The sequence below is a fragment of the Ascaphus truei genome, chromosome 2 (genome assembly GCF_040206685.1).
Source record: "Ascaphus truei isolate aAscTru1 chromosome 2, aAscTru1.hap1, whole genome shotgun sequence".
NCBI lineage: Eukaryota > Metazoa > Chordata > Amphibia > Anura > Ascaphidae > Ascaphus > Ascaphus truei.
The window spans coordinates 376,422,781-376,444,642 of record NC_134484.1 but is presented as its reverse complement, the minus strand read 5'-3'; the positions used below and the strand labels follow the sequence as shown (position 1 = coordinate 376,444,642).

The 21,862-nt window shown below is 41.1% G+C and overlaps 1 protein-coding gene across 1 annotated transcript in view; it reads left to right on the top strand.

Annotated features, from left to right (window-relative positions):
* Positions 1–21,862, top strand: part of CPNE4 (copine 4) — a 445,822-nt gene that overhangs the window by 240,262 nt on the left and 183,698 nt on the right. The window contains exon 3 of the mRNA XM_075587100.1: positions 9,678–9,857. Within this exon, the coding sequence (XP_075443215.1) occupies positions 9,678–9,857 (180 nt within the window). The remainder of the gene's footprint in view (positions 1–9,677; positions 9,858–21,862) is intronic.

The following is a 21,862-nucleotide window of genomic DNA, read 5'->3' as shown; positions in this document are numbered from 1 at the left end:
AATCATTCTATAGAGAATGTTAAAAGCAAACATTGAATTGAAGCACAAATAGACTCTACACTCTATTTACGTCAACAGGGTTTTTTTGGCTGAAAACGTCCCGATTGGCTGCTAGTATAAAATAAGTTTCTTAAATATGGCTACAGCTATCCGTAAAACCTGCAGAAGACCTGCAATGCCACATAGCTGGTCAAAGAACAACCTTTGGTAATCAGTTTAACAGTGTAATTGGCTTCCTAAAACTAACCAACCAATGGTAACAGCAAAAGATTTGACTTCATTTTTTCCTCGAAATATTGATTACAGATTCGATTTATGATGGGGCCTCTAACCAGGAGAGTGTTTGTCCAGCAAGAGTTCTCTGTATTCCACTCCGTCCTTATCAGGTAACCGGTATAGAGAAGTTTACGCAAGGGGGAAGGAGTGGCTCTGTGAGGAGAGTACTGGCTGGCACCGAGCTTGAAGCAGAGGAGCCTGGTTCAAATTCCAAGGTCAGCTCTTTATCTCCCTGTGCTTAAGGCAGCACAAAGTAGATTGTAAGCAGAGCAAAGGTTTGCACCTGCATAATGTCTCAGTACAGTGCTGTGTACACTGACAGTGCTACACACAGAAGAAAAAAAAAGCAGTATTAATAAAGCTCTGGCTGTGCAAACACTCTTTGAACACACATTAACATCACACAAAACGGAGTAGGAAGTTAATTCCCTCCCAAATCTTGGGTCCCTCCGCTCAAGCCATGCCCCCCCTCCCTGTCAATCCTCCCACTCCCGCCCACCTCCCGCTCCGGCTCCAGCTCCCTACAGACCGCATATCGCGGTCTGTGTATGTCAGCACCCCGCCTGTCTGCAGTGCGGGCGCACTGACTCTGGGAGCGGGGCCTTAGCCTAAGGGAGATTCACTGCGGTTACCTGCTGTTGGTGCAACCTGTTAGGCTCACAGAAGGCCCTGAGCATCCGCCGATGTTGTTGGGGATAAACAGGACAGGCTTTCAGGTTACCGTTAGGTTAAATAGTCTAAAAGAGTTTAGTGCATCTGGATCCTAATCAAGTCCTACTCTATGTATCTATGTATCTATGTATCTATCTATCTATCTATCTATCTATCTATCTATCTATCTATCTATCTATCTATCTATCTATCTATCAATGTTTTGTACAGTGCGTACCCAGAGTGAGCCCTGTCTCACAGTAAGCACTGGAGGTTTGCTTCAGCACCACGGACAGCAGCTTCAGTGCTGCTTGATTCAGAAACAGGTTTCTTTTGCTGTTCCTGCTATCTTGAATTCTTTTTTTTCTGCAGCTTCATGCAGTTCTTTCATTCCTGAGATACCAGTCCTTTAAAAAAAAAATATAGAATTTTGAATTGCCGTCAAAATCTATGAAGCCAAATAAAAAATATAATTAACCCCTTCATCTTTATGAATTTCTGAAAAAGGAAAATAAATGAGCCAGTCGGTTTAGAGAAATTGCAGATAGCTAATTTAGTTTGAATAAATTAGTAATTTCTTTTTTTTTATATATATATATAACTCGTGGCATGGTTTTGTGGGGAAATATCATCATATCAATACATTTTTTAATCCCTCAAAAAGAAAATAATAGTTTGGGAATATTGTGGCGATTTCACTGTTTTCTAGAATGCAGATGAAGCATAAAAGTACTATGTGGAAAGGCTCACTCACAAATAACCAGATTAAGTGTACTGTAGATTGCTTTGTACATTTAAGTAGTCTCTCATCACAGTTAATGCAGAGATGGGTAAAACCTAATAATTTTATAAAAAGCCATAGTAAATTACTATTTTTAAGTGTTGTTTCATCACTCCATGTGACATAAACTGTAGTTCATCAGTTAACTTCCATTACCAGTCCAGATGAGTGACATTCTGTTGCACTGGACCAGGAGTGGCCAACTCCAGTTCTCAAGGGCCACCAACAGGCCAGGTATTAGGGATATCCCTTCTTCAGCACAGGTGGCTCAATCAGTGGCTCAGTGGCTGACTGCAGTGGCTGAAGCAGAAAAAGTACAGCCAGTGTCTAATATGACCAGTCTCTTCTGTCCATAACTGCATTTTCTCACTCACATAAATACATCTATATAACGTATTCATGACATTTAGCTGTTTTGAGATTTGTTTTGCAAACGTGAATAAAACAGCTCTAAAAATAATTAGTATTTAATAATGAGTAGGTTTACTGGCCATACACTTCTTTAACCCAGGCTGTACTGAAAAGCTGTGTACCTCAACAGGCTCATAGGGGTCCATGTTAAAATGGAGGCGAAATAAAGAGTGACACACTGTGCTCATTTCCATGTCATTACCCATAATGGCTGCAGTGGAAGCATTGTTTACTAAGCGATAATGGAGAAAGGCAGGTTTGCAGAGCTGTATGAGACATGCAAATGCAACACAAGTGGAATTTTTATTTACTATTTAATAATACAATTATCTCTAAAATGAATGTCAATATTCACTTATGTTCATTTATACAATCTAAGTATATTATAATTTAAGTTATATTAGCCCATAACATGTGTTAAAATCTTATGACACATAGTACTGTACAAATAGAGGCAGGTTACCCAATATAGTATTATGTTGCTGATTAAATGACCTTGAGGTACACAGGTGGATATATATCAAGCACTGAAAAAAAGTGTTTTCCCCTATTAAACAGATGCTATAAATGACAATGTACTGTAACATGTATTAATGTATAAAGGAACTCTACACTGGTTTCAAGCTTTTTGCATTGGTTAAGGATATGGAGAGTGATTATATGAGAAATTAAACACGTTAGCATGGGTCATTCTGTATCAAGTTTGGTGTCTACGCCCATCCTATTTTGTACATTTTCTTAGCATTGAAAAGCATTACCACCCCTATATGTGTCAAAAGTAAGACACTTAATCAACACGTTTTCTTCACCTGATGCGGATTCAAGTCCCCTTGAAAAATTCTTCTACCATAAATCAAAATGTACTTTTTAAGAGAATCAATCATAACTCCCTTTGCTATTGTACTACCTGTGGGGGAAAATACTTAATTTATTTGAGTATTTACATGCTTATTGTCTAATTCTGCAAACTCTGGCTTACTGAAAACTGCTAAATGTGAAGTGAATGGACATGAATAAAATGGAGCAATGTTTAATAAAGAAGGTCCTTGTGTTATCTAACGCACACAAGCAGAAAAACCTTATTTTTGTTATTCAAAGCCTAAAAGTTAGGGGAAGCTGTAACCCTACACAAATGGGACCGTAATACACCTAATTGATTACTTCAATGCCTTTTCATGTGCACATTTACATAGTATGTTTGCTTAACACTGAACTATTTCTGATGATGACTGAGGTCGGCCATGCCAGTTGTGTTAAATTCTATCCAATCAACTCAATTATTTCCTTATTTTATATGCTCAAGTCACAACCCAAAAACCTTGTGAGATATAAAGTGTCTCCTTGGTCCTCAGTGGCATCTAGGCCACATATTTCCGTTTTGTTATCTCTTAGCTCAGCTATCATTCATCTCATTCTTTTTCCAGACAGAGTTCTTAGAACAGATGCTCTGGTATTGATTGGGGTCAAGGTATATTTTGCAGAGGGCTGGATACGCACTCAGTGCTGTATAAAAGTAGACAAATCAGTAGGATGTATGAGTTGTCTTGCATGAGCTTCCTTATTTTCTCAATCCCAAATGTGTAAGTGAAATATGATCATCTCAGGAATCACATATGTACCTTAATTTAAGATAAAGAGGAGTACTTCTGATCGTTTTATGGATTAAGAACTATAGTACTCGGTAGCTACAGTAAACAGGAGCTATGCATCTTTCTGCTACTGTCTTAAACTCAACTATCTTTAAAAGTTAATCAATAACAACAGTGCACTCCAGTAGTGTACTGTATATAGTAATTTAACCATTAACACCTACGTGCAACTTTTAGACACTGTAGAACTATATAGAACTACATATTTACAGCACTTATATGTACTTTATGTTAAAGCTCTTGTTCATGCATGACTAACTGTATTTTCTTAGTTTTCATTCTGGGTTTCTGGTAGGGTTTTTTTTTTACCATATGCTTTTGAAAATGTACGAATTAAACAAAATATGTTAGGTTTGTTATTATGATGTTAATTGGAATAATTTAGAGCTTTTTCGTTACTATTCAGTTCGTTATGGGATATGTGTCAAGACAAAAGTGGTGTAAGTCTGGCGCAAAAATTTATCATAGAAAGAATCATACTGAAAGTAATAGGGTTTTTTTTCTTTGATAATGTATTTCTGATACAATTTTCGCCCATATTTGTACCACTTTTGCCTTGATACATATACCCCTGTATCTATTTATCTTGGTCATTGTGATTTTATAGTAATTGTTTAGAGCCAAGGAGCATCAATTTCATTTTAATATTTGGTTATAATCTTGTTTTATTCCCTGTAACCGTGATTTTTTTTCCCCCCTGTTACCTTGTTTGTAATTCATTTTTTTTTCTGATAGAAGCTACTTGCCCTAGAATCATTGTCATTCAGCTTAATCTGTATACATAACATCTGCCTTTACCAAGCCATCTGGTATGGCATACCGTTTCTGTCTCTAGGCACCAAATATGTCATTGTTCCTGTTTATAGAATGTAAGTTTCCCTGTGAATGACGCCCTGTCTCAGCTTCAACATATAAGTGATTCTTCCTCTGATAAGATTTGTGCTTCTGCCTAGTAACAATCAAGCCACATATGCCAGCATGGACAGTCAAATTTCTTTTACACTTGTATTTAATTGCAGACAATATTTCAGGTGTAGGGAAGGGAGAGTTTATGCAAAATCCTCTGCATACTTATATTTACAGTATCATCCTGGAAAAGAGACCACTTAAGATGATTCTGGTCATACCTTTCCCACTACATTTTCCATTATCCCAGGATATGCTAATAAAGCTCATACTTTTCCCTAAAAATCATGTTTTAATGTAAAATACTTGCGTTCTTTTTTTGTACAGTATTTCAATTTTTTGATAGCCTCAAATTTGGTTGGATTATACAGTATGTGTATAAATAAATGTTCCTGCCCATGTTCAGCATTGTAGCTCCTGCCCATGTGCAGCAGTGTTGTTCCTGTTCATGTAGAGCAGTGTAGTTCCTGCCCATGTGCAGCAGTGTAGTTCCTGTTCATGTAGAGCATTGTAGCTCCTGCCATGTACAGTAGTGTATCTCCTGTTCATGTACAGCAGTGTAGTTCCTATTCATGTAGAGCAGTGTAGTTCCTGTTCATGTAGAGCAGTGTAGTTCCTGTTCATGTAGAGCAGTGTAGTTTCAGTTCATGTAGAGCAGTGTAGTTACTGTTCATGTAGAGCAGTGTAGTTTCAGTTCATGTAGAGCAGTGTAGTTCCTGTTCATGTAGAGCAGTGTAGTTCCTGTTCATGTAGAGCAGTGTAGTTCCTGTTCATGTAGAGCAGTGTAGTTCCTGCCATGTTACAGCAGTGTAGTTCCTGTTCATATACTGTACTGTACAGCAGTGTAGTTCCTGCCATGTTACAGCAGTGTAGTTCCTGTTCATATACTGTACTGTACAGTAGTGTATCTCCTGTTCATGTAGAGCAGTGTAGTTTCAGTTCATGTACAGCAGTGTAGTTCCTATTCATGTAGAGCAGTGTAGTTCCTGTTCATGTAGAGCAGTGTAGTTCCTGTTCATGTAGAGCAGTGTAGTTCCTGTTCATGTAGAGCAGTGTAGTTTCAGTTCATGTAGAGCAGTGTAGTTACTGTTCATGTAGAGCAGTGTAGTTTCAGTTCATGTAGAGCAGTGTAGTTCCTGTTCATGTAGAGCAGTGTAGTTCCTGTTCATGTAGAGCAGTGTAGTTCCTGTTCATGTAGAGCAGTGTAGTTCCTGCCATGTTACAGCAGTGTAGTTCCTGTTCATATACTGTAATGTACAGCAGTGTAGTTCCTGCCATGTTACAGCAGTGTAGTTCCTGTTCATATACTGTACTGTACAGCAGTGTAGTTCCTATTCATATACAAGTGTAATTCCTGTTCATGTGCAGCAGTGTACTATATTCCCTGTTCATGTAGAGCAGTGTAGTTCCAGTTCATGTAGAGCAGTGTAGTTCCTGTTCATGTAGAGCAGTGTAGCTCCTGCCCAACAACAGCAGTGTAGTTCCTGCCATATACAGCAGTGTAGTTCCTGCCATATACAGCAGTGTAGTTCCTGTTCATATACTGTACAGCAGTGTAGTTCCTGTTCATATACTGTACAGCATTGTAGTTACTGTTCATGTAGAGTAATGGAGTTCCTGTTCATTTACTGCAGTGTAGTTCATGTTCATAACAAAATTATACTTTATATGTCAAGTAATGAAACATATAGCACTCACATTAAAAGAAAGAGATCTAATAGATCTAGTGGTCTGAGTACACATAGAGGGTCGGGCTCTGTGATCAGAGACCCCGCGATCCAAGAGTATCCTTAGATGTAAAAAAGGAAAAGAAAAATAGTCCAGCTGCAAGGATGGAAAATAGCTACACGAAACGCGTTGCATGGTGAGGTCAATGCAGTGACGGGACACCCGTGATGATGGCTATCCGGAAGCTGCTAGCAGAGTACAGCACGAGGACGCCGACTGAAAGTTAAGACTGGTAGCTATTTTCCATCCTTGCAGCTGGACTTTTTTCTTTTCCTTTTTTACATCTAAGTACAATCTTGGATCGCGGGGAGTAATATTCATTGGCTGCCTAAAATAATAGATCTAGTACAGATGCAGCAGCCGTTATTCGAACAAATATCGAAATTAATTTCGAGATCTCCCCATGATCCTCACTAGTTTGCCGGGGCAGACTATAATGGCCCATCGGATTAACACAGCAGGAGTTCCTGCAGTGTGAGTCCTACCAGGGTCTGCCTTTCTGTAATAGACGCGCAGTAGGATAGGCTGAGTCAGCCACTCTACTACGTGCCTCTCACAGGCGATCGCGGGGGTTTTATTTAATTTTAAACATTACAGAAATGTAGCAGGGGGTCTCCGGAGCTGAACCGCATTGATTTCAAGTCTGGGGACCCCTTACTTCCCAAGATACATGCCCTGTTATGGGGTGTCGATATCTCCTATGCATGGAAATGTCCCGCTCACGTGACGCGAGACATTTCCATGCATAGGAGATACCAGCACCCCATAACGCGGCCTGTATCTCAGGAAGCAGGGGGTGCCCGGACCTGAAATCAATGCGGTTCAGCTCCAGAGACCCCCTGCTACATTACTGTAATGTTTAAAATTAAAAATCTAGTAAGCACCAATACACAACCCACCCTGTGCCCCCACATACTGTAAAACCAATATTTATTTTTATAAACACATGATTAATACCACAGACCGGTGGGGGTCCTCGGGTGGTCCCCACGGTGTCCGCAGGCCCCACAGTGCACCCCGGAGGGTACCCATGGGTGTCTGGGGGCCTCCGGATGGTCCCTGCAGGCCCCAATGGGGTTCACGGGTTGTCCCGCGGGTGTCTGAGGGTCCCCAGGTCATCCCCATGGGTGTCTTGGGGTCCCCGGGTTATCCCCACAGGTATCTGGGGGCCCTCGGGTGGTTCCCACTGGGGTCTGCGGGCCCTCGGTTGGTTCCCACTGGGGTCTGTGGGCACTCGGGTGGTCCCTGCGGGTCCCCGAGGCCCCCACAGCTGTAATGTTTAAAATGAAATAAAACCCCCGCGATCACGTGTTATAGGCGCGCAGTTAGAGTGACTGATTCAGCCTTTTACTGCGCGTCTATTACAGAAAGGCAGACCCCGGTAGGACTCACACAGCAGGGACCCCTGCTGTGTTAATCAGATGGGCGATTATGTCTGCAGCGGCAAAACTAGTGAATATATCTCAACCTACACGCAGCACAACGCAAAACTTACCCAGGTAAATGTCCGGATAACGGCCGCTGCATCTGTATATAGCTGCATTAGAGAGAGATCATTTACAAAGTGCAACAAAGTGTATAGCGCTTGACTTTGTATTTATAGCCTCAAATATTTATCATTAATTATGAAGACATAACAGAGAAACTCCTAATTTACAAATGAACTTGTTTTGGCTGCCTGATGCGACAGCTCTAATACATGATTATTTAGAAAGAAATCATTTACAAAGTGCAAACAAAATGTATATCACTTGACTTGATGTATAAACACTCAGTGGTCTATCATTATTACAGAGACCTGTGCGTAAAGTGGATAGCTATTAACTCCCACATAATACTTGACGTCATGTCATGCGTGCTCTTAGTCATGGAGTGTGTGGTGTCGGACTAATTAATCACCAGAAACAGGGTTAGTTATACATCTCCAGAAGTTAATCTCCCATATACTTGTTGCAGCAAATATCGCCCCAGCATTAGGATGGCATCCCACCGAAACACCTAGTGCTGTAGGAGAAATCATAGGTCCAGCTCTCACCCCCACCCCCTGAGCACCGTAGTAGGGTCACACGTATGATATCATTTTACAAGTTTGGATCCATGGCATTGCCCCAATATTTCAGAATTGGAATTCATAAGAATTTTAAGGCTCAAATTAATAAAGTACCTCAAATTTTCATCAATCTCTGATGTTAGCCACATGTACAGTATAATGGGATTTGGATGTTCCCTGACATATGGTGAAATTCTTGCATTCATTGTTGCACTCTTATCTCTCTCTGTGTGACCTTCATTTTGTCACATGAAATTAGTCATTTGAATAAATAAAATAATGCAGGACAAAACGGATAACAATTTTTTTTTTCCAAGTGACTGAAAATAGACACAGCTTCACAGTTAATCTGAACTTACATCAGTCGTATCATCTGATTTGTCAAGCCCTCTTGATAAATATCATTCTCTTCTAGAATTAATTGTAAACACGTGTAATGTTCAAGTTATTGAATATCTGCAATTCTTTATTATAGCGTACAAATATTCCAAACATGAATGTATATTGTTTGGTTAGGGTTTATTGATGGTTTCCAGAATCTACTGCGAATATTCAGTGAGTTCAGTGCATTCTCAAATAGTTGGTCTATATATTTTATAATAACAATTTCCAACGGGTTAAGCTCTTTCTTTACTTTTGCAGCTGCAAACTCCTCAGAAATAATTTCCTTTACCAAACTTTGTACACTTGTACAGAATGAATAACTTGCTATGTATTTCATTGAAGAGTCTCATTTGTCTTTGGGGTATTCTTCAATGTCAATTTCCATATACTTTCATTCCAGCCCTTCAATGGAAACCATACTATTTCACTATAAAGTAGAGGTTTTTTTTAGCTGTACTCGTCCTAAAGAAAATGTTAATCTTTTTCTACTAGTAGTATCGTTTCATGGAGCAGTGTGAGAATATTGCATAGGTGTAGTCTGTATTGTACATAGATCTTTTGAGTTTAGGAATCCTATCTTAAGAAAAGGTTTAGAGATTTCATGCACAAATCAATAATCTTATGACAGCCCATTATAGGTTATCTATCAGTACTGCAAAATAATGGGAGGTGGCATATGTGATAGGGTTAAAGATTACAGTTGATAATTGGAATCTGAGAAGAATGTTATAATTTGTAGAATGTGCATGGGTAAAAATAAATAGAGATACACTTTTAATTTTAGCTTTGACCATGTTATATTACTTTTGAAGGGCACTAATAAGTATTATTTTTCTCACAGGTGGACAGAACAGAGGTGATTAGAACCTGCATAAGCCCTATCTTCTCTAAAATATTTACAGTGGACTTTTATTTTGAAGAGGTTCAGCGTCTACGCTTTGAGGTTCATGACATCAGCAGCAATCACAATGGCTTGAAAGATGCAGATTTTCTGGGTGGCATGGAATGCACTTTGGGACAAGTAAGTGAGAAATACACCATTTGCATCCAATTATCAGAGACCAATTAACTTTTCAATAAATGTTACTACTCAAAACCTTAAGGCTGCGCTTATAGTGCCGGCAGTGGCGACAGCGACGCGATGTTGCGTCAAAACAAATGCATTGCCGCCGTCGCGTGCGCATATAGTAAGCGCGATGTGATGGCGCCATGGGGCGACGGCTTGGTCGCGATCGCTGGAAGACATCTCAATTTGATTTTTCCAGCCACCGTAGCCTGAGGTCGCGTCACCAGCACTATAAGAGTAGCCTTAGCATTCAGCGTTGAAAGGTTATGGGTCCAGAGCTACTAAATAGCACCAAAAGTGTTGAATTCTCTAAATTTACTAAAGTTAAAGCATAAAACAAAAATACCTCTTTTTTTAACATCATTAACATGGTTTGTCCAGTTAATTTTATAGTCGTACATATATTTTCTTGACTGTCATAGATTAGCAGTACATTTTAAAATACCGGCGTAATGTGATGAATGACCTGAGTAGTTTGGCACATTCATTTAATTATTTGCTGAGCTTCCCATGTGAGAAGTAAGTTTACGTCTTTGAAAGTATTGAAGGTAAACATATATTAACAAAAAGAATAGTTCCCAGCACTCAATGAGATGACAGTCTGGAGGTAAGCAAAAAATAAGAAATGTAATATGCAGATATGTCAGCAAAATTCACATACAGATACAGATGTACAGTAATTGAGAAAAAAGGGGGGACCAGTTCTAGTGGTCCAAAATAACACCTGTAGGGGAAAAAGTGTTTTCCCCTTCCTTCCCCTTTCCCTTGTCCTCCTATTCACTTTTTCCCACAGGTGTCATTTTGCACCTCTAGTAATTGTTCCCCCCCTTTTTTACAATTACTGTACATCTGTATCTGTATGTTAATTTTGCTGACATATCTGCACATTACATTTCTTATTTTCTTGCTTATCTCCAGACTCATCTCATTGAGTGCTGGGAACTATTCTTTTTGTTAGTATTGCTTGGGAGGGTTAGGGTTCCCCCTTGTTCCCGTTGCACCACATCCTCACACTCTATTATCTTATATAGATTCATTGAGTGCTGTCTACTCCACATATCTATTGAAGATATATGTTTTGTATTAGAGATGAGTGAATCTGCTACATTTAGCCAATAGCATTGTGCAAAGTTTGCCTCCGATTGCTGAGGTTTGGGGTTGAAAAAAATCAACTAGAAGAAGCTGATAAAAAAAACTAATAATAATGGTAGTAAATACTATATGTAAATTCCAAGGCTTCAAATTGGAAAACAAGGGAAGAGTCTCAGCCTTGGGTGCTGAAGACCAATGCTATTTGCTCACCATAGAGAGCCTATGGAGTAAGGTAAATAATCATTAAATACCACAATCAAGATTATATCAGAATATTACACATACTGTAAAAGTAAAAATAAATATACATATCTTCAGACAACACAACAAATGGGATGAAGTCCAATCTAGATGGTGCTGCTCTCTTCGAGAAGGATGCTACCCAAGCATCCAGAGAGGTACTAGAGAAAAATAGAAGAAGAAAAGAGCACATAGTTCATAGTACAATAAAATATGTTACTGGGCATAAGAAACAATAAAAATGCACTCACAGATGTCTATAAGTCACAGCATAGAACAGGGGCTGAAAAAGGCTTGGAGTCCGAGTATACTGTGCAGAGTAGATCCTTCCGTTCACAGGCGCGCCCACCGGTATGAACAGTCAGGCAGAACTTCCGCACCACATGTGATTCGCCGCAGAGTGCTGATGTCACTATCAATGGGCGGATCTGGGGGAGCCCCTATTCCTCTCTCTCCCACGTCACTCGAACGACTCCTACTCCTCCAACTTTCCCAACGACCGGTAGAGAACCACACTATGTGTTTTGAGGAGTTTCCTCTTTGTCAGGGGTGTGGTTCTCTCAGGTCACAATGTCCATTAAATACCATCAGCTAATCATTATTCACCTGTGAGTATATGTTGCTCCAATAATTCAGCATTAGGCTTCTCTGGTAAGACATGCAAACTTACGAACCCAGCAACTGTACTGCAACACAGTGTACTCGGACTCCAAGGGGCCTATTCTATAAGCCTCGATAAGCAACTTATCAAGGACTTTTTGTGCCAAAATGCCTATTAAGTAAGTTTCGATAAGTGGGAGATAAAAACATGAATCACCAATTTTTTCAGCCATCAAAAAAGATCGCCGGGTGAGCAGCGATACGCCACTTATCGGCAGGTTCTGAAACTCATGCAATTCTAGTAGCCTCGATTAGCTTATCGATACTAATTGTGGCTCTAGAACGGGGAGTTTCTCCCAAAATCCTCACGCCAGGAAAAGTTGGCGTGAGGCTGGGGAGAAGCTTCAGAGAAGGCGGCGAGAGAGGACTTAGAAAAACAAAAACAAATGCATTTTTTCCTGCATCAGATTCATGCCGGGCGTCTCCGGAGCTGATACCTATTAATATCAACACAGGAGGCCCCAGGCATGAATCCCATGCAATAAAAATGCATTTCCAGGCAACTTCATTACCTTAGCGGCTAACCGCTAAGGCAATGAAGGAGTTAGCTACCAGTACTGTCTTTATTGTGGGTAGCGGGGGTGGGTGAAGGTGGTATTTTGCCCTTGGTGGGTGTTTTGGCCCTGCTGGGGGGGTTTGCAGTGGAGTTAACACCTTTATTTGAGGTTAATACCGCTAATGTAATGTAGGGGTTAACCCCTCCTACTACCCTCCCGGTAGGTAAAACACCCAGCAAGGGCCAAATGCCATCTTCTCCCACCCCTGTTACCCACAATAAATATTTTAAAACACAACAACACTACTACCCAATTCATCTAAACACAACAACACCCCCCACCCCCCACCCCCACCACCCATCCACACACCCAACACATACAGTATAGTAATGGGCAAAATTACAATTATCCACATATGGATAATAGTGCATTTGCCCATTATAAAATCAAACATTAAGCAGCCAGCATAAATAAAGTAAATAAAACATTCAACTTACCCCTGCCATCATGAACGGCATCCTCGTCAGCATAATACAGGTCCATATCCTCCGATGCCAGCAAGAATGCAAGAAAAAATACAATCTAATGGCCCCTAAGCCCTTAATCACCTTAGCGGTTAATAACCGCTATAGTAATTAAGGAGTTAACCCACCCTCCCCCGCAACCCACCCCACTATATCCACTCTGTACCAATTGATTGGCACAGTGGTATATCATACCTGTATAATATGGGCATGATAAGCCAGTATAGCAGTCAATGGTCTACCTAATAACAATAATTAAGGCCCAAAATACACAATAATCAAAGAAATACAGAAGCACCTAAACACCCCAACAATAAAACAACTAAAAAGCCTCACTACACATCAATTACATTAATCTATCACTAAAACAGCAAAAGTATTCCAATGATGTTATTCCAAAACATAAGAATACAAATTAAAAACACCTATCCAACTAATCAATTAAAGAAATAAAACCAGCAGCCAACAAATCAATTAATTAATTTAAACCGCTAACCAATCCTAAAATGTACTAAAAAACAAGCCATCCAAATTCTAAACAATTTAATCCAAACAAACAGAAATCAAAAAAATAACAATCAATAGAAAACAAGCATTTGCCAAAAAAATGCATTTGCTGTCACTGTATTTATCCGTACCCTAAAGGGGCACAGATTAATACAGTATCAGTCAATGGGCAAGCAAAAACATAAAAATAAATAAATACAATGTTGTGCTTATTTTTACTACCCCCCTTCATCCACCCCTTTTGCCCCAAGAAACAGGCTATAAAGGTTTAACCCTTTCATTGCCTTAGCGGCTATCCGCTAAGGTAATGAAGCTTTTTTAATGTATCCCCCTTTCCCCTGTGTCTAGGGAAACTACCTGCGCTGCTGTTACCTGAGTGGATAACAGGAGGCCTGATCCTCCGTTGAAGGGAGCCTGGCGTGATCTCGTTCGCTAGCACACAGCGCCTCCACCTGAGAAGGATCCTAACACAGTAGGATAGCCCCTCCCAGAAACCCAAACAGTAAAGGAATAAATATACACACAGTATAACAACTTATCTTTACTAACAACACATAACCTTAGTACTATAGCAGTACACACAGCGTAACCCAATACCATAAAGGCCCCACAAGGCATACCCACACCACAACACCACCCAGTGGAACCCAAAGAGTCCAGGCCCACCCAAATAGTTTTCGTGTGGAGTAGCGCTACCCACTGTGTGTATGGCCATACCTTCCTGGTCTTAGTCCAGACCAGGCCATCTTGGATGAATGGGTCCGCTGGTCAGTGACGTGGTCCCACACCGCTCATATCCTCAGGCGTCCGCCCCTGGAGCAATCTCCCGTTGGAGTGTGTCCCTATAATAGTGTCTCTGATATTATATGCCTGTGTCTGGTCCCAGACTGCAAGCCGTAGTTCACCACGAGGCCCTCGGGTTACAGCAGCAATGCCTGTCACTATCAGTTCTAATGGGGATCGTGCCTATCTGGGGCCTGCCCTATAGCACACATGCTGACAGGGTCAGGGGCCTAGCTGGGACCTAAAGGGGGTAATCTGGTCTAGTCTGGGAGACACTACCTTACCTCTCTGCGTCCCTGCTCCGACTGGCGTGGTCTCAGATTTATGCCAAACTCCCTCTCTTGCTTGCCATGAATGCTGCAGCCCTAATGGCTGTGCTGCGCCACTTGATTCTGCCCCGAGCACTCTGGGACATGTAGTCCCTTTGCGGAGCCTGCCTCTAATGGCCTCCGCAACTATTTCCCTTCTGCGCATGCGCCGGGTCTCGCGCATGCGCACTGACATTCAAGATGGTGGCCCCTGCCGTGCTTTCTACTTCCTGCCTGGTCCACCACATCTCCGGCGGCCCCCGCACGCCTCCGCAGAACAGCCGTACCCTTCCCCGTACCGGAGGTAAGGGAGGGAATGGGGGACCAGGCTACATTAATATAAATTGTATTACCAGTGTAGATGAGCAGGGGGTCTCCAGAGCAGAACCGCATTGATTTGAGGTCCAGGAACCCACTGCTTTCCGAGATACAGGCCCTATTATGGGGTGCCGGTATCTCCTATGCATTTAAATCCCACGGTCCCGTGACGTGAGACATTTAAATGCATAGAAGATACCGGCACCCCATAACGGGGCCTGTATCTTGGAAAGTAGGGGTCCCCGGACCTGAAAACAACACAGTTCTGCTCCGGAGACCCCCTGCTCATCTACACTAGTATTAAAATTTATATTAAAATATTTCGATCGATGTCGAGATACTGCACCGACACACTTTATTCGAGCAAATACCCAGTATGTACCTGGCAGATACCTGGAATGCGCCGCTCCTCACCTCTGACAAGCCCCGTTGCGTTTGCCTTCCCAGCCTGGGTTCATGCCTGGCTGACGGGCGGCTGATCTGTTAAATGATAATGATTAGGATTTAATAGGCTGCAATGCTTCGCGTGTCTACCAGATGGCATAAATTCATGAATTGTAATGCAGTATATATATATATACTGTGCAGTATTGCAGCCAGCGGGAATAAAATGCTCCAATCCCTGCCTGGAAAATACCTCAATGCACTCGGGCAGAAAACAGTCACAAACCTCAATACACCCGGGTATACCCGAATTCGTGGGACTAGCCGAGCTCGAATAAAGTGTGTCGCCAGTGTATGCGCAGGGAGAGGTGGCTCTCTCTGTGCAGCTCTCTCTGCCGTCCAAAACAAATCACCAGATGAGCCCTTTTGAGGGAGGCGATCACCACATTGTCAGCTACTCGCCCGTTTTGGGAATTTTACTATCACAGGTAATCAGGGCTTTCTGAATACCGTGATAGCAACGCTCCAAAAACTGGCGCCGTTAACGGCCCAGTGATTTTTTTTTTATGAAGACTTTTTCAGCCGCTGTTCAATGTTGTGAATTACAGACATCCGAGTGCATTTTTATTGTTTCTTATGCCTAGTAAAGTATTTTATTGCACCATGAGGTGTGCACTCTTTCCTTTTTCTGAGATTTGGGTTTGTCAGATTCTAAGAATCCAGAATTGCTGATCTGTCTTTAGTTTATATGAATGTCTCCTCCCTAGTCCTTATCACAGTACAAAGCAAGGAAAGTGAAAGGCAGTAGGCGGCAGAAATATTCCCATAGTGGTCAACATGCTGTATTGTGACATCACAACAAAGGAAGAAGCACGTTAAACCAACCAAAGTTTTATCTTACCATGTTTACTGTGTAATTCTGATTTTACAATTATTAGATTGGTAAATGTTTTTGACATCAATATTTGAGACCACACATTTAAAGATTGTTTGTTTCACATTTATGTATAATTTGATCTTTAATATGAAGCAAAAATCTTTTTCTCAAAGACATGTGAACACTAAGCTTAGTTAAACAAAGGTTGTCAAAACCAAATTACAGTTCATTTTTATCTTCCCATAAAGTATTTAAAGTAGCCGTATATAGTATGTTTTAGTATATATCCGTGAAATTAAGTAACATAACACCTTTTTGGCTTCTGCATAGCTCTGAAGCAGTTAGGGTAGTTTGTCAAAGACTCCTTGTTGCTAAAAAGTGCATAAAATAATCCAATAAAAGCAACATGGAATGTGCATCATTAATGCACCAGTTCTTCACTAGGAAATATCTGCATTTCCGCTCACACTTTCAGGAATTTTTAACCACTTTTGTGGCACGCTGAATGTGTTAGAATAAAATTTAACTCTTTATCCCTAGGATAGTACAAATTACACAGGGTCTTTCTTTAAAATTGGAGAAAAGGAGATTTCACCAGCAGCAAAGCAAAGGAAAGGGTTCTATACAGTAAAAGCAGTCTAAGGGGCCTATTTTAGTAGCTTTCATACGTGACTTAACAATTGCATCAGACAGAGTATAATTTATTTTTACTATACAGTATTGAAGCCGGGTGTCTCCGGAGCTGATCCGCATTTATTTATTTACGTTAGTGGCTAACCGCTAAGGTAATGAGGGGTTAAACTGCAGTACCCAGTTTGTTGGTGGTAGAGGGGGTGGGTGAAGTTTGTAGCAGTTACTACCGCTACGGTAATGAATGGGTTTATGCCTCCCACTACCCACCCGGGAAGCCTAACCACCCACCCCAGAGCAACTACCATCTCTATCACCAACAAACCCCCCACCACCATCACACAGGAATGGGCAAAGCTCTATTAACCAAATATGGCTAATACCGCTTTTCCTCATTCATATACAGTAGGCCCCCGCTTCTCAGCATTTCACTTCTCGGTGATCCGCCAATACGGCGGTACCAAGAAGGGGGGCCGCCATGTCCGCGCATGCACAGAAGGGGGAGCGGTCGAGTTTGTGCATGCGCCGAAGGGGGACAGACAAGTCTGAGCATGCGCAGAACTGATAGGAGAGACGGAATGCTATGTTCCGCTTTTCAGTTATTTTCGCTTTCCGGCGGCGGCCTGGAATGGAACCCGCCATATAAGTGGGGCCCTACTGTATACAACACTGCACATTGCATTAAAATAAAATACCAAAAACAATACTATAAAAAAAAACCACTAGCCATTTAATCCATTGATAGTCACTGTGGTTATCTATATCCTCAACAGGGGCACATATAGCCACATTGACAAACAATGGACACCCTATTACCCAACCCCTCTACCCCCAACAACCCCCCAACCACCGCCCCGCCCCACACCACCACACACAGTAATGGGCAAAAGCCCTATTAGCCATATCTGTCTAATAGCTATTTTGCCCATTCAAAATCAATCTATAGCCAGCTACCCTATAGTACATAAAAGTTGTACTTACCCCTGCCAGGATGAAGGCCATCCTTGTCTTCAGTGGCACCAACATTTAAAATAACACACTATCTACTGGCCAGTAACCCCTTAAGTACCTTAGTGGATAGTAAACGCTATGGTAATTAAGGGATTGATCACCCCCCTCCCCCCCCCGCTAACCACCAAGAGACAAACCATCCTCACCGGGGCAACTGTTCCCATGACCCACCTCCCCTACATCCATCACCACACACACAAATGGGCAATAGCCCTAATAGCCAAATATAGCTATTAGTGCTTTTGCCCATTTATGATGGGGAAAAAATATACTGTAAATAAACACAATTAAATAAAATGCACACAACTATACAATAAAAACAAACACTAGTCAAGAAATCTATTGACTGTCACTGTGGTTATCTATGCCCTCAACGGAGGTACAGATAGCCACTTTGGCATTCAATGAGCTCTCTATAGTCAAACAATGTATATCTTGCCCTTGTTGGGATGAACACTCATCCTCATCCAACTGCGGCACCAATCAACTCTTGACCAACAAAGCAATGATCCTCAACTTGAAGTACAGCTTGACAGAACTCCACAAACCTTCGTTGCTTGAAGATAAGTCACCGATGAGTAGATCTTCTTTTCTTCTCTCTTTTCTTCTTTCTTCAACAGGTCCAGCAGATGTTGACATGCCGTATTCTTCCTGTCAAATGAGACATGACAGGCCTTATATAAGAACTGTGATGTCACATTTGACAGACATGGTACATTCCCCAATCGAATGGGTGGATGCCTTCCCTTTGGATGCCTTCCCTTTGTGGGTAATGTGACATCACCTTAATGGGAGGGAAGTATATGGTATCTGATTGGTTGCACTTCCCTCCCATTAAGATGACATCACAGCACCCACAAAAGGGAAGGCATCACATGGTACATCCACCAATTGGATTGGTGGATGTACCAAGTGATTCCATTAAGTTTGGTAGAGAAATAATTCTCTGCCAAACTTGATGCCTAGACATTGGTGATGTACCATGTCTCTGTCAAATGTGATATTGCAGGCCTTATATAAGGCCTTTCACGTCTCATTTGATAGGAAGAAGATGATGTGTCAACATCTGGTGGACCTGTTGAAGAAAATAAGAAAAATGTACTCTCCAGTGGCTCCTCTTCAAGCAACGGAGAATCCTGTACTTCAAGCTGAAGATCATTGCTTCATGAGTCAAGAGTTGATTTGTGCCGCAGATGAATGAGGGGAATGAAAGCCTTCATCCCGGCAAGGGTAAATTACACATGTATTGACTATAGGGTGCCCATTGAATGCCAATGTGGCTATCTTTGCACCCATTGAGGGCATAGGTAACCACAGTGACAATCAATGGATTTCTTGTATTGTAATGTGCATTTTATTTAACTGTGTTTATTTTATTTTTTCCATCACAAATGGGTAAAAGCTCTATTAGCAATATTTTGGCTAATAGGGCTATTGCCCATTTGTGTGTGTGGTGATGGGGGTAGAGAGGTGGGTCATGGGGGTAGTTGTCCCGTGGAGGGTGGTTAGGCCTCTCGTATGGGGGGTTAACTCATAAATTACCATAGCGGTTACTACCCGCTAAGGTAATTAAGGGTTTACTAGCCAGTATACTATACATATTATAGCGTGGATAGGAACCGGTGCTTCAAAGGTTAATTGTATCCTTGTAATCAATTAAAGCATCCCATGCAGCAACTTCAGTGAGTGTTAAGTAGCTAATCCGCATCCCATAGCAAGAGTTAAGGAACTAGTACCTAGTGCTAGCTAGCACATATTTATAGTACACACTGTCACATTCAAAGCTGACATAAAGCATACAGTAAGGATTGAAATAACTCACTCAATAAGGTCCATGGTTTTCTCCATGAGGGCCAGGATGCAGGTTTCCAACAGCGTGCTGATTCTGCCCATGAAATGGACAAGCAAAAATAGAAATGGGGGCAGAGCACTGCCAACAAATTGGAGGAGGCCAATATAGAACAATATGAAATTATTTATTAATTAATTAAACGGATCATAACAGACCCTTAGATAGCAACACAATGCACCTACGCGTTTCGGGCAATACGCCCTTTCTCAAGGTGTCACCTTGAGAAAGGACGTGTTGCCTGAAATGCGTAGGTGCATTGTGTTGCTATCTAGGAGTCTGTTCTGATACGTTTAATTAATAAATATTTTAATATTTTTCTATATTGGCCTCCTCCAATTTGGTGGCAGTGCTCTGCCCCCGTTTCTATTTTTATATTATAGCGTGGCTGGCTACTGATTGATTTTTGAATGGGCAAACGTGCTATTAGCCAGATCTGTCTAATTGGACTTTTGCTCATTACTGTTTGTGGTGGTGGGGTGTGGGGTGGGGGTTGCCAATTTGGCTATCTGTGCCCCCTTCGAGGGCATAGATAACCACAGTGACCATCAATGGATTAAATGGCTTGTGTTTTTTTGTGATAGTATTGTATTTCGTATTTTATTGTAACTTGCAGTATTGTATATTTGAATGGGCAAAAGCATTATTAGCCATATTTGACTAGTAGGGCTTTTGCCCATTCCTGTGTGATGGCGGTGGTGGTGGGGGGTGGTGGAGGGGTGTTGGTGGTTGTTTGTTGGTGGTAGAGGGGATGGGGGAAGGGAGTAGTTGCACTGGGGTGGCTGGTTAGGTCTCCTTGGCAGGGTTAGGTAAAGGTGTTAACCCCTTAATTACCTTAGCTGTAGTAAATGCTAAAATAATGAAGGGATTGACCCCTCCCGCAACCCTTCTGGGAGGCCTGATAACCCCTTCATTACCTTAGCCACTTACCAAATAAACTAATCTCTTGTTTATTTACCTCTGTGTTCAGCCTGGTAATTGTGATCTAAAGTCTGGTCAAAAGTCTGGTCAACCCCTTTCATGACAATCATACTGCTGGAATGTGGTATATATGATTCAATGCAGCAAATGTGACCAAAGATGCTATAGGGGTGAAACCAACCAAAAACGTCAAACCAGAAGGAACCTACATAGACCTACACCTACACTTACACACCATGAAGAAGGAAGATATTGCACTCCAGTAGGACACCACTACTCACAGCCAGATCATTCCATAAATTATAGATCCAAACCCTCAAAGAAATGTTTAAAAGCACTCAAGAATGGAATAATTTGAACTCAAAATTTTCTTTGACTAAAAAGAGAGAACTTAATACCGATATGGTTTTTTTTACACACTCAGAATTATTTTGAATGTTTTTCCCTATCCCGCTCTATTAATTTTACCATTTTAAACCTTCTCCTCCCCCCTTTCCACCCTAAAACCCTTCCCACTGCTGATGCCCGCATGGTCCTACATACGCTCCACATTTTTTACTATCCCTTTGATCCGTTTATTGCCCTCTGCTATTCATTCTCTACATCATCTGCCTTAGATTTGTATCTTTCATTTTACATCTGTGTTTAACTCATGGAATCTCTGTAAATCAGTATTCTCACCTGAGGAAGAGAGAACCCTCAAAAGCTTGTCAAAACATAACAATTGTTAGTCCAAATTAAAAGGTATCACCTAATACTAAAGTACTTCTTTATTTTGCACTATCCCAACTGAGCTAACACAGCTATTTCTATTTAATCCTTTAAGTGTACAAATTATGAAGAAACCTTTGAGGTTTCAAAAGTTGCGTACACTATAATTTAATCTATGAAAACTCTAATGTTGATCCTCTAAAAGGTATCCTAACCTACATTGAATCTGTTTTTCTCCAGGACTAATACAACTACTAGATATTTTTTGTAACTATGAAGGCTTTTTATCAGCTACAGTACCAACAAATAATGTACATGCACTGTTCAAGAAAAATTATATATCATCAAACAATTTAAAAATGGCTAATTATTTTAAAAAGATATTCTATAACCTGTACATCCTTGAGAGAAGACACAGTTAATATTTCAGGTATAACCTACTCTATAATGTAAGAAATATACTCATGCTATATTTAACACTGGGGTCACTAGTATTATAGCAGTAGTTAATTAAATGCTTTGGCAACCTTTTATATTGACATGAATATATCAGGGTACTCATTTCTATCTGTAACCCTCCTTACCCGGCTCTAAAGGAGGTCACATTAGATTAAATATACACATTGCCAGTGCTAAGTATCCTCAGAC